This window comes from Eriocheir sinensis, chromosome 28, assembly GCF_024679095.1.
Source record: "Eriocheir sinensis breed Jianghai 21 chromosome 28, ASM2467909v1, whole genome shotgun sequence".
Taxonomy (NCBI): domain Eukaryota; kingdom Metazoa; phylum Arthropoda; class Malacostraca; order Decapoda; family Varunidae; genus Eriocheir; species Eriocheir sinensis.
In genome coordinates this window covers 17187414-17200178 of record NC_066536.1, presented here as the reverse complement: position 1 = coordinate 17200178, position 12765 = coordinate 17187414, and the positions used below count along the sequence as shown (strand labels likewise).

General features: G+C 48.0%; 2 protein-coding genes across 2 annotated transcripts in view; one reads left to right on the top strand and one right to left on the bottom strand.

Moving 5' to 3' along the window:
* Window positions 1-12765, bottom strand: part of LOC127004637 (cGMP-dependent protein kinase 1-like) — a 140665-nt gene that overhangs the window by 11213 nt on the left and 116687 nt on the right. The window contains exons 5-6 of the mRNA XM_050872687.1: window positions 7502-7671; window positions 153-255 (exon numbers count right to left, since the gene is read on the bottom strand). Coding sequence (XP_050728644.1) covers window positions 153-255; window positions 7502-7671 — 273 coding nt within the window. The remainder of the gene's footprint in view (window positions 1-152; window positions 256-7501; window positions 7672-12765) is intronic.
* Window positions 761-5143, top strand: LOC127004638 (uncharacterized). Its single transcript, XM_050872688.1, has 5 exons — window positions 761-1219; window positions 2576-2804; window positions 2952-3263; window positions 3483-3695; window positions 4159-5143. Exons 1-5 carry the CDS (start codon window positions 1199-1201, stop codon window positions 4368-4370), a joined length of 987 nt encoding a protein of 328 aa, XP_050728645.1. The 5' UTR covers window positions 761-1198; the 3' UTR covers window positions 4371-5143.

Genomic DNA, 12765 nt, shown 5'->3' with positions numbered 1-12765 from the left:
CTCTTCCTCTTGTCTCTCCTCTCCTTCCTTTCCCACCCGACTCTCTCTCTCTCTCTCTCTCTCTCTCTCTCTCTCTCTCTCTCTCTCCTGTTCCTGCTATATAGTTTAAAGTCATATCCATCGACCGGTGCTGATGACTCCTCGTGACTCACCTGTGACTCTCTGTGTGACTCGCACTTTGCCGGACTTGAGGATGTAGAAGGAGTCCCCGCTGGTCCCCTGGCGGATGATGTAAGTCCCCGGGGCATAGAAGTCCTGTGGATGAGGATGGGGATGTGTTAGCGTGGACGTGTGAAGAGTGTGAGAGAGTAAGGGAAGGATAGGTTGAGAAGAGAGGAGATTATGCATTAGTTTTTGATTGAGAGAATGAATGTAAGGGATGGAACTCGAAGTAGCATGTTGGAGGAATGACCCAACGTTGATTTGTGGATTGAGAGAATAAGGGAAGGAAAGGTTGAAAAAGAGAGGAGATTACACATTGTTTTTAACTGAGGGAATGCATGTAAGGGGATGAAGTTCGAGCTAGCATGTATAGGAGGAATGACCCACCGTTGATTTGTGAAGAGTGAGAGAGAATACGTGAGAAAGGTTGAGGAGAGACAGGATTACAGGGTTACGTATTGCTTTTTAACTGAGAGAAGGCATGTAAGGGGGACGGAGTTCGAGTTACCATGTAGGAGGAATGATAAAGACCGCACGCACATACTCACACCCACCCACCCACCCACACGCACACACACACACACACACGCACTCCTAGCAGACGACCAGGAGCTTAGTGGCGTAACCGACCCCAAACAAAACCGCGGCAGTGCAGACATCTCCCAGCGCTGCCGTCCTTCCCTCGACTGCAGTCCGCGAGAGTGGGCGGTGACAGCGAGACCCAAAACCCTGACACCATCACCGACACCCCGAAAACGACAACAAACCCTCCTTGAAACCGATCGCAGTGTTCAATTCTCTCATCTTTCGCTTTCCGGCATAACGTAAAGTCAATCGTTATCTGCTTGCTCCTTGAAGGCATCCTCAGGCGGAGATTAGATACTACAAGACGTGAGATAAGGAGGAGGAGGAGGAAGAGTCTGCAAGGACACGAACTACGCATTGCATCAGCGGCATCCGTGTGTGAAGGGTGTGACGGTGGTGGTGGTGGAGGTGGTGGAGGCGGTGGTGGAGGTGGTGGTGGTGGTATGAAGCAATGGAGGGCTGGGGAGTGAAGGTAAGTGGGGTGGTGGTAGGTGTGGGTACGGGTGAGTGGGCGGTGGGTGGGTTGATTGACAATTATACAGACAAAGGTAGAGGGAAATGGATCTGGCGGTGCTGGTGCGGTATAAAAATCAATACGGAAAAATGTAAAAAGGAATATCAAACTGTCGACTGCTGAATGCTGAAAAAATGGCGTAATCTGCGTAAAAACCATAGGCGGTGTGTTTGTTCAGCTTGTACGTACGCACTTGCTCAAACCGCACTTGCCAAAAAAGAAAAAAAAAGAAAAGAAAAAAGAAAAACTACTCCGGAATATTACTGACCTCACGAATTAAAAGAGAGAAAAAAAAGAAACCTATTGCCAACGTAAAGAATATGTGTCAGTCTCTATATCTAACAATGTAACATAGCCTTTACATCTAAGGTCAATAATATTTCAGGATTGTTTTTTATCTGAGTACTAAATGGGACGGTGCGTACAGAATGGATAACGAACCCAATCCCAGAGTAACGTAGTGGGTCTTACTGTGTGTGTGTGTGTGTGTGTGTGTGTGTGTGTGTGTGTGTGTGTGTGTGTGTGTGTGTGTGTGTGTGTGTGTGTGTGTGTGTGTGTGTGTGTGTGTGTGTGTGTGTGAAATTATTAAGTCAGCCCCCCCCTCCTCTCTCTCTCTCTCTCTCTCTCTCTCTCTCTCTCTCTCTCTCTAACCTGTTTCATAATTCTATCAGGTCATATTTCAATTAATTTACCTATAATTAATGAAGTGATGGTGGCAGGTGAGATTGTGGACACTTCATTACTATTCTAAATGCCTCCTCACGTCAAGAAAATAAAAGACATGACCGATATAGATTTCCAATACTTTCGAATATTGGCATTTTTTTTTCAAGAGTATGAATTCTATTTCAGTCTATCTTACGACTATACCTCTTTGACTACTGTTCCTTTTCTTTCTCTTACACCTCTCCATACTGTTCATCTTACTATATTTCTTCTATTTCTCCTTCACAATTCCGTTACTTGCTCTTCTTTCTCCTCCTCTTCATACCGTTCATCTTACTCTATTTATCTTCGTCCTCGTTCACCATTCTGTTCCTTGCTCTTCTTCTCCTCCTCCCTTACTGTTCATCTTACTCTATTTCTCCTCGTTCTCCTTCACCATTCTGTTCCTTGATCTTCTCCTTTTCCCTTACTGTTCATTTTATTTCAGTCACCGTGCACTAAACGAACCCACAAACGCCGCCCCTCTTCCATATCTAAAAGAGTTGAATGGCTGAATGAGAGGGCGCGGGTTCAGAACCAATTTACTGCACGGTGGCTTCTTTATTATAGTTTCCCCTTGTTCTCCACCACAAGTCCGTCAATCCTCAGGCACGTGTGAACCCCCTCTCGGTGGTGGTGGTGGTGGCGGTGGTGGCTGCGGCTACGGGCGTCGTCACAGCAAACAGGAACAACGACAGGCTGTACTCATCCCTGCACGAGCTAACCAACGTCCTGCGGGAGGGCTTCAATTCATTAGCCGGGGAGCTGAAGCAGGAGAGGGCCAGCCGAGATGACTTCGCCCGCGCCCTCAAGACAGAGATGCTGGAACTTCGAAGAGGTGAGTGTCGAAGAGTATCAGACCGTCAATGTAGGATATAAGGTCTTGCTCAATGTCCTCCACTTCTCTGTCTGATGTTCGTGTGTTTCATCCTGCTCCGACAAAGGTTTCAATGCCATCTGACCGGTTCCTCTCCTCTTCCCGCAGCTGTGAAGGCCGTGTGTCGCGGGGTGAGGTACTTAGGCACCAGCACCGACGACGTTTGTGTAGACGAGCCCCCTGGCAACTTCGAGCACGTGGTGACGGGGCACGGGACGGGGCACGGGGCGGGGCATGGGGTGGGGCACGGAGCAGGATACGGAGCTGGTCATGCAGGCGGGGCTGGAGGGGGGCGAGGGGGCGGAGGAGTAGCAAGAGGGGGCGGAGGAGGGTCGGAGCCGACGGTGGTACGGGGAAGCAGCCGCCCCACACTGAACGTTCATGACAAGAGTCGCTCCAGGGACGCAGCGCCGCCGACAGGTGAGTGGAGGGCCGACGTGGAGAGGGAGTGTGACCCTAGAGAGTGACCTTAGAGCAGGGTTGCCATATTATCGTACTCAGAACACTACATTCCTCGCTTTCAGACCCCAAAACTGTTGTACCCACACACATAACAAGTTTCAATTAAAGTTATCGTTAAAACTTCAAATTATCAATGTCCTCTCCTTTCTGTTCCACTTCTCCCCTTTCTTTTCACAGCCCCGCCGCCCCCCGACCCGATGTCCTGCCCCCCGCCCTACCACCGGACGGGGAGCTACTGCCTCATGTTGCTGCGCGAGAGGGTCAACTGGGAGGAGGCGAGAGTCCGGTGTCACAGATTCGCCCAGTCGCGGGGGGCGGTGGGCGAGGGGGACCTGGCCGTGGTGGACGACATGGACACCTTCAAGACCTTCGTGGCTGACACCGACTTCCGTGAGTGTCCTTTTTTTCTACAGCAAAGGAGACGGCTCAAGGGCAACAAAAAGAGTGCAGAGAGAAAAAAAAGCCCGCTACCTACCGCTCCTATGATAGACAAAAGTAAAGAGTGGCCAAAAGAGAGGTCAATTTCGGGTCTCACTTCGATTTTCAGGACTTTTTTTTTTATCTTTCTCTCTTTCTTTTTGGACTGTTTCTGTTGTTCACTTCGATTTCCCGGACTGTTTCTGTGGCTCAACTTGATTTCCTGGACTGTATATCTTCGCACCTCAGCCCAATTTTTTTCCAGTCTTTTTTTTAGCTTAACCATATACTGAAAAAAAAAGAAATAGTCTGAGCTCATGTCTTCGAATTCTCTTATTATTCGGGTTTTCAAATCTGTATTCGGGACCCTATGTTGCGTACTAATTGGAACGGCGCGTACAAACTGACGAAGGTAACTCTACTTGTCCTTTTCCAGGTGAGGCCCCGTCCGGCATGGCGCTGGTGGGGGGCTCGGCGGACGGGTGGGGCGGCGCGTGGGTGTGGGTGGACGGCTCCCTCATCAAGCAGCTCCCGTGGCTCTACTCCCAGACGGGCCACGAGGGGACGGTGCTGGCGGTGGACCGGGACGGCATCTTCCACACCATCATCAGGAGGACCTCGCTGTGGCCGCTCTGCCAGATTAAGTAGACGTTGTTTTGGAGTTTAGCTTGTACTCTACGGTTCTCCTCGCCAATCTTCTGGCCGTGCACAGGGATGGGGTCTTCCACATCATAAGGAGGGTCTTTGCGGCTGCTCTGCCAATTAAGTAGCTCCTCGCACACGTCACTTACTCTATGGTTCTTTTTTTCTCATCTCCAATGGGTGGACAGGGACGGATTCTTCCACGCCAGCACCAGAGAGACTTCCTTTTGGCTGCAGTGTCAGTTCAAGTAGATCATCACTAACGTTGCTTTGGGACTTAGCCTTTACTGTATGGTTCTTCTCTTGTCTTCTTGCGGGGGACAGGGACGAGATCTTCCACGTTATTATAAGAGGGGCTTGACTTCGGGCGCGCTGTCAGTTCAAGTATCTAACTCATCAAGGTATCAAGAACTGCCTCCGTGCGTGGCTTTGCTTTCCTTCTTTATTGTATGGATCTGGGGTCTCCTTTCTTCTTCTTCTTCTTCTTCTTCTTGCAAGCTCGAGATTAGTCAGTTCGTGTCTCTTCCTTGCTTGCTCTATTTTTTCCTGTCTATGGTATGTCTTTCGTAGTGTTCTGAGTTCGTTTTTAGATGAATTTGTTATTACGATGTTATGTTTGCAGACTCTCTCTCTCTCTCTCTCTCTCTCTCTCTCTCTACGTGATTATACAAGTCTCTCACTCACTGCCTCGGTTTTCTGTTTGGTCTTAAGTTCTCTCTCTCTCTCTCTCTCTCTCTCTCTCTCTCTCTCTCTCTCTCTCTCTCTCTCTCTCTCTCTCTCTCTCTCTCTTGTCCTCGCCACCTCCTGCCTTTCCTTCCCTCCTCGTGACCTCCAACCCCTTTCACCTCTTTCCTGCCACCGCCTTCACGTGCTCTCCCTCCCCTCCTTCCGCTGCCCTTCCCTCCCCGTGACCCCCTCGCCGTTTCCACTCCTCCTTTCCCTGCCGTCCCTGCCTCCCCTTTCCCCCCTAGTCCCAGTCCCGCCACCACGTGAAAACTAAGGCACGTGGATCTAAGTTTATCGTATACTGGAACGCCTTCTGCCTACTTTTAAGCAAATCTAACCAAAGAAAACCTAACCTGACCTAAACAAATCTAGCATAACCAAAACAAACCTAACTTAACCAAATCTTGCCTACTATAACCTAACCGAAGCTAACCTAACCAAAGCAAATATAACCGAACCTAACCAAAGCTGCCAAACCTAACCTAACCAAAGCTAACCAAACCTACCATAATCTACCATAATCTAACGGAACCAAACCTAACCAATCCAAACCTACCATAACCAAATCAAACCTATCCTAACCAATCCTAACCAAACCTAACTAAACCAAAGCCAACCAAACCAAACCAACCATAACCAAACCTAACCTAACCAAAGCCAACCAAACCAAACCTAACCTAACCAATCCTAACCACGACTAACCAAATCAAACCAAACCAAACCAAACCTAACCTACCATAACCAAACCTAATGAAATCAAACCAAACCTAACCAAAGCCAACCAAACCAAACCAACCATAACCAAACCAGCCTAACCAGACATGGGGCCGAAGCCAGGTCTCCCGAAACCCTTGGAATGTCACGAAACAAAAGGCACGTAAAAAAGTTTCAAAGCCAAAATCGATGCCGAGTGAAAAGTTATGAAGGCGAGGTCGTGGCTAACCGTCGCACCACCCCAGCGATAATTTGCCGTTTAGAAGATGGAATTTTCTGATGTAGCAGCGGACGGGTGGGGTGGAGGTGGGGGGTGGTGGGGGTGGGGTCCTTTCACCTCGTAGCTGGACCAAAGTAACCATCTCTCCTGCAGCTGAGGGGGACAACATCTTTATAAGTTCATAGCTCCTCCAGGCACTCGACTCCCGCCCAAGTGTACCGCAGCTGGGGCCGTCCAAGTGCAGAGGTCACGTTCTAGACCTGTCCACGCCCTGACTCTGGTACGGTAGCCGGCACTGTTAATCACTATTTATCTCCTGTCTACGACTTTAACACTTACAAGAGGAGAGCATCATGACACCTCTCCACCCGAAACTGACCTCTCCTTTGGCCTCTCGTTATTTTTCCTTTCGTCGGAGCAGTATCTGGGCTTTTTGTTGCTGTTTTCGTTGTTGCCCTTGAGCTGCCTCCCATACTGTTAAAAAAATGTATGATAAAGTTCCATTCTTGGTGGTGGTGCAACAGGGAGCGGATGGCCTAGGCCCTAGGAGCTGATGCCGAAATCAAAGCCACGACCCCAAAACATGACTTCATAAGGGCGATGGAGAAACCGAGGTCAGTTTCGGCCCAATATCGGAACTTAATCAAACCTAACATCGCCTCCCCAAACCTAACCTGACTGAATCTTGCCTAGCAGAATCGTTCAGCCTGACACAACCAAAGGGTTTCGGCTCCATATCTGAACCTAACCAAATAAGAACTAGCTACAACTAACACCGCCTACCCCAATCTAACCTGACTGAACCTTGCCTACCAGAATCGTCCTCCAACCTAACCTAGCTGAACCAAGTCTATCAGAATCGTTTAACCGCACCTAACATCGCCTCCCCAACCTAACCTGACTGAACCTTGCCTACCAGAATCATCGAACCCACCTAACATAAACTCTCCCAACCTGACCTGACTCAACCTTGCCTACCATAATCGTCCACCAACCTAACCTGACTGAACCTTGTCTACCAGAATCGTCTAACAGCACCTAACACCACCTCCCTAAACCTAACCTGATTCAACCTTGCCTAGGCAAATCGTGTAGCCTGACATAACCCCAGCCAACATAACCTGATATATCTCGTTACTCAAATTATACTGAAAGACTATATAGAGAAAACATCAAGTTACCCATCCAGCTATTATAGTGGTCGCATTGTTTCTGTTATCTGTGCTGCAAGTAATGGACAATAATACTAATAAACGATATGATGAAACTAAACTGTGTTTTTTTATTTATTTCATGTTACTATGCGGCTAATGATCTATATCCCCCGTTTCTTATAGTAGGTCCTCCACTCTCTCCCTTCTTTTCCCAGGTAAACTACAGGTAAACTACAAACACACGAACACACCATCACACTCAACCCCCGTCGCACACACACACATACGAGCTCCCCACAACCTCCCCTCCACACGGCACTCACCACCTCAAGGGCGTCCGCGATCTTGGTGAGGTGGTCCTTGTTGAGGTTTTGGAAGAGCGGCACGCTGGACAGGAAGTTGATGTTGTCCTCCATGCGCTTGAGGCCGGAGCGCATCATCACCTGTTGGAAGACGCGGCGGTCCAGCACCCACACCTTGGCGTTCGTCACGGCTGCGGGGAGGAAGAGGGGCTGATGTTATCGGGGCCGGACGAAAAGAGCAGAAGGTGAAGGGGAAGGCGCGGGAAGAAGAGTGATAAGATAGAGAGAAATAAGGTGGAGGAGGGGAAAACGGAGGAAGAGGAGAGGAGATAAAGAGGTATACGAGGAGAGGAGATAAGAGAAATAAATATGGGGAAGGGAACACACACACACACACACACACACACACACACACACACACACACACACACACACACACACACTCTTGAAAATCCTGAAAATCCTCCTGAAAATCCTGTATGTTATTGGAGTTTGGAATTATGGTGGAAGAGGAGAAGGAGGAGGAGGAGGAGGAGGAGGAATGCAGGGAGATACGTCCATCCTGAGTGAAAGAAGACACACAAGAGAGATAAAGAAGGAAGGAAGGAAGGGAAGGAGGAAAGAGGCGGAAAGAGATGATGAATAAGGACGAGGATAAAGAGGAGGAGGAGAAGGAGGAGGAAGAGGAGGGATAAGATAAGACGACTAGGCAAGATGATGATGATGAGGGGAAGGAAGAAGGAGGTAAAGGAGGAGGAGGTGGAGGAGGAGGAGAACTAAAAGAAGAAGAAGTAAAATAAAAAAATGCTGGAAACGAGAGAAACAGAAGAAAAATAATAGAGGAAGAAGAAGGAGGAGAACGAAAAGAAGAAATAGGAGGAGGAGGAGGAGGAGGAGGAGGAGGAGGATGAGGATCAGTGCGTAGTTAAACTCGTAGGGTTGAAGGACATCGGGAATCGTGACTGGAAATCTGAAGGAACTTTTTGATGAGGCTGAGGAAGGAGGGAGGGAAAGGAGGAGAGAGGAGAGGAGGGAACGGAGAGAAAGAAGGGGGAGAGAGGACGTAAGGGAGGTGAGGGAATGCGACAGCTGGTGAAAGAGAGAGAGAGAGAGAGAGAGAGAGAGAGAGAGAGAGAGAGAGAGAGAGAGAGAGAGAGAGAGAGAGAGAGAGAGAGAGAGAGAGAGAGATAGAGAGAGAGAGAGAGAGAAAGAGAGAGAGAGAGAGAGAGAGAGAGAGAGAGAAGGAGAGGGAGAGAAGGCAGAGTCGAAGGAAAGAAGGAGGAAAGAACCGAGGAATGGAAGAAGGGAGAAAGAAAGAAAATACAGAGGAAGAGAGAATGGAGAGATGAGAGAGAACGAGAGAGGAAGGAAAAAGAGGAAGGAAGAAGACACATGACAGAGGAGAGAGGAAGAAAGGAAGGAAGAGAAGAGAGGAAGGCAAGGAAGAAGATGGTGAGAAGATTAAAAAGATGAAGATGAAGAGGAAGAAATGGGAAGAGGAAAGAAGGAGGAAGATACAGAAGAAAGAAAGGAAGAAAACAAGGAAGGAATGGACTAACTAACTACCTATGTCTTGTGGGTGTTGGTAAGAAGTTGAAAAGGAGGAAGTAGAAAGAGAAAGGAAGAAGATACAAAAGAAAGCGAGGAAGAAAACAAGGAAGGAAAGGACTAACAACTCTCTATGTCTGGTGGGCGTTGGTGGTGGTGGTGGTGGTGGTCCAGAGCCAAACGATCCCATCCCAGACTTTTGGTGTGACTTTGAGACAACCTTCGCGCTGATTACATTTGATGGGGCGGAACTTGTGGCCGAAATGACACTAAGGAGACGAAAGTTTGTCTCTCCAACACATGCTTAACTTCTCCTCCTCCCCTCCTTCCCCCTCTCTCTCTCTCTCCTCTCTCTTGTTGTTGTTGTTGCTGTTGTTGATCTTTTTCTTCTTTGATCATTACTGCCTTCTCTCCCGCCTCCTCCTCCTCCTCCTCCTTCTTCTTCTTTTCCTGTTTTCTCTGTTTCTTTCTCTCTTTTCGTTTCTTTATTTCTTTTTCTTGTTCTTGTTCTTCTTCAGTCTCTCCTTTCTTCTCCTTTTTCTTTGTTTTTCTCTTTCTTTCTTTCTTTTTCCTTCTCCTATCTTTTCCTCCTCCCTCTCCTCTGATTTCACATTCTCTTGAAATACCACGATATCTCTCTCTCTCTCTCTCTCTCTCTCTCTACTATTTTCTCCTCCTCCTCCCTCCTCCTCGTCCTCGTCCTCGTCCTCCTCCTCCTCGTCCTCGTCCTCCTCCTCCTCCTCCTCCTCCTCTGAAATACCATCTTTCTTTCTTTTCTTCCCTTGATCTTCTTTCTCAAAAATTTCCTTGATCTTCTTTCTCAAAAATTTCCAAGTTCCTCTCATCTTTGCCTCAGCCCTTTAAACCTACCCAAGCCTTCCCTTCCCTCAGCTACCCTTCTTTCTGATTATCTTTATTCTTTTCCTACTCTCTCCCTCTCTCTATGTCTTCTTCTTTGACCCATCATCTTCCCTTACGTCCTCTTGTCCAATTTGTCTCTTTAGCAATACACTCTTTTCTCCCTTTCAATTACCTTCATCTCAGCTCCTCCCCCTTACACTCCCTTTCCCCCTACATACGAGTCTCCTGTCCTCCCTTCTTCCCCTCAGTTCTCCCTTAACCTTCACATTACCTCTTCTCAGAATACCCTAACGTCTGTCTGTAAACTCCCTTCCATTTTCCTTTTCACATTCTCAGACGCCACAACGGTTTCCACTTTTATGTATCTTTACCCGGTTGAATGATATCATCTTCCTCTGTTAATACTCTAATGTTTGGGCTTCCACTCCTCTCTCGTTCCCATCCACCTCCTCCTTTGGGCTCTATGTTCCTAGTCCTCCTTCTTATCACACCTCTTTATGCATCGTTACCCTCCTATGTCTCTTATATGTTTCTTCGTTTCTAATACTCTATGTCTGGGCCTCTGCTGTCTCTCTCTGCCCCATCCGCCTCCTCCTATGGGCTCTATGTTCCTAGTTCTCCTTCTTACACACACATCTTTTACATCTTTACCCTCCAATGTCTCTTTGATCCTATGCTTCTTCGCTTCTAACACTCTATGTCTGGATCTGTGCTGTCTCTCTCTGCCCCATCCGCCTCCTCCTATAGGCCCTACGCTCCTAGTTCTCCTTGCACCCACATCTTTTACATCTTTACCCTCCAATGTCTCTTTGATTCTATGTTTCTTCGCTTCTTATACTCTATGTCTGGATCTCTGCTGTCTGGCTCTCTCTGTCCCAACACCAGCCTCTTCCTTCCTCCCTTCATCGACTCGGTAACTTTTCTCGCTCTCCATTCACGGTTCTATCTCCTCTTCGCCGCCTCCTGCTACCTCCTCCTCCTCCTCCTCCTCCTCCGCCGAGAGCTCCGCATCAACTAAACTTTCCCAATTCGATCTTCTCAGCCGTCACTCCGCCCGCCAAGGACACCTGCGTCGGCCTCACGTGGCGAAGGTAAGTGTCAGGAAGAACCTCATCATTACTCCCGTGTGTCTGTGTGTGTGTGTGTGTGTGTGTGTGTGTGTGTGTGTGTGTGTGTGTGTGTGTGTGTGTGTGTGTGTGTGTGTGTGTGTGTGTGTGTGTGTGTGTGTGTGTGTGTGTGTGCATAGTGTGAGGTCCTGAGGGAGCGACTTTGTAATTAAGTGAATTCCAAAGAAGCGTCGTGGTTTTTAAGGGAGGAAAAGGAGGAGGAGGAGGAGGAGGAGGAGGAGGAGGAGGAGGAGGAGGAGGAGGAGGAGGAGGAGGAAGATGAAAAGGAAGAAAAATAGGAGGGAGAAGGAGAAAGATGATGAGAAAATAAAACAAAAGGAAGAGAAAAAGGACGTAAGAAGGAAGGAAGAAGGAGGAGGAGGAGGAGGAAGAGGAGGGAAAAGATGAAATGGAAGAAAAAAACATAAGGAGCAAGATGGAAGAGAAGGAAGTAAATAAGAAGGAAGAATAAAGAAGAATAGGAAGAGGAAGAGGAGGAGGAAGGAAGAGGTTGATCAGCTGTTCTGAGAAACGAGAAGAAATAACACGACGGAAGTTATGAAGGAAAAGAAAAAAAAAGAGAGGGGAGGAGGATGAAGAAGAAGAAGAGGAGGAGGAGGAGGAGGAGGAGGAGGAGGAGGAGGACGAGGAGGAGAAGGAGCAGGAGGAGTGAGTGAGTGAGTGAGTGAGCGAGTGGAATGCATAATAACGGGAAAAAAGAGAGAGAAAAAGAGGAGAGAAATCAGACTCACACACGAAATGGAAGTATCAGAGAAGAACAATTGAAGGAGAGAGGAAGGAAGGAAGGAAGGAAGGAAGAATGGAAAACCTTGAGCAAAAGAAGAAAATAAAGAGAATGGAAAGGAAACAAAAGAAGACGAAGCAACAGAAGGAATCGAAGTGGGAGTCAGAGGAGAAATAAGAGGGTGAAGGAACGCACAAAAAAGAAGGAATAAACAACTCATTCAAAGATGGAGATAATAACAAAAGAAGCCTGAATGGAAGGGGAGAAAAGTGAAGAGAAAGAGAGAGAGACAGAGACTACAGAAGCAACAAGTAGAGAGATGGAGACGACGAGACGAGGTAAGGGAACGCGGAAGAGAGAGAAAGAGAGAGAAAGAGAGAGATAGAGGGAGGAGGGAGGTAAAATGAGGGCTGAGCGGTGCCACCCAGGATGGAGCATAGTGGAAGCCAATAAAATATGATAATTACTAAATGGGCGGGGATATGACGAGAGAGAGAGAGAGAGAGAGAGAGAGAGAGAGAGAGAGGGAAAAAGAGGAAAAGGAGGAAAAGAAGAGAGGGGAGAGAGAGGGAGGATGAAGAAAAGATGAGAGAGGAGAGGAGGAGAGGAAGAAAAGAAGAGGAAGGGAGAAAGAGGAAGAAGAACGATGAGAGAGTGGAGGGGAGGAAGGACGAAATAAAGAGAGGAAGAGGGAGAAAGAAGAAAATATGAGAGAAAGGGGGAGGGGAGAGGGAGGAAGAAAAGAAGAGGGGGGGAGAGAGGAGGGGAGAGCGATTCACTCCCTTGATCAATGAGTTCTTTCTACAGATGGAAATGAGAGAGAGAGAGAGAGAGAGAGAGAGAGAGAGAGAGAGAAAAAAAAAAACCTGTCACCCCTCTACCCTCCCCCCCCCCCTTCGTTTTTCCCATATTCCAATTTCTCTTCCTCTTCCGTTGTCCAAAGAGAGAACAAAACACGCAGCGGCTTACTCAACACATTTCTGAGGACAGTCTATTTAGTTCACATACGCACAGATACGCACACA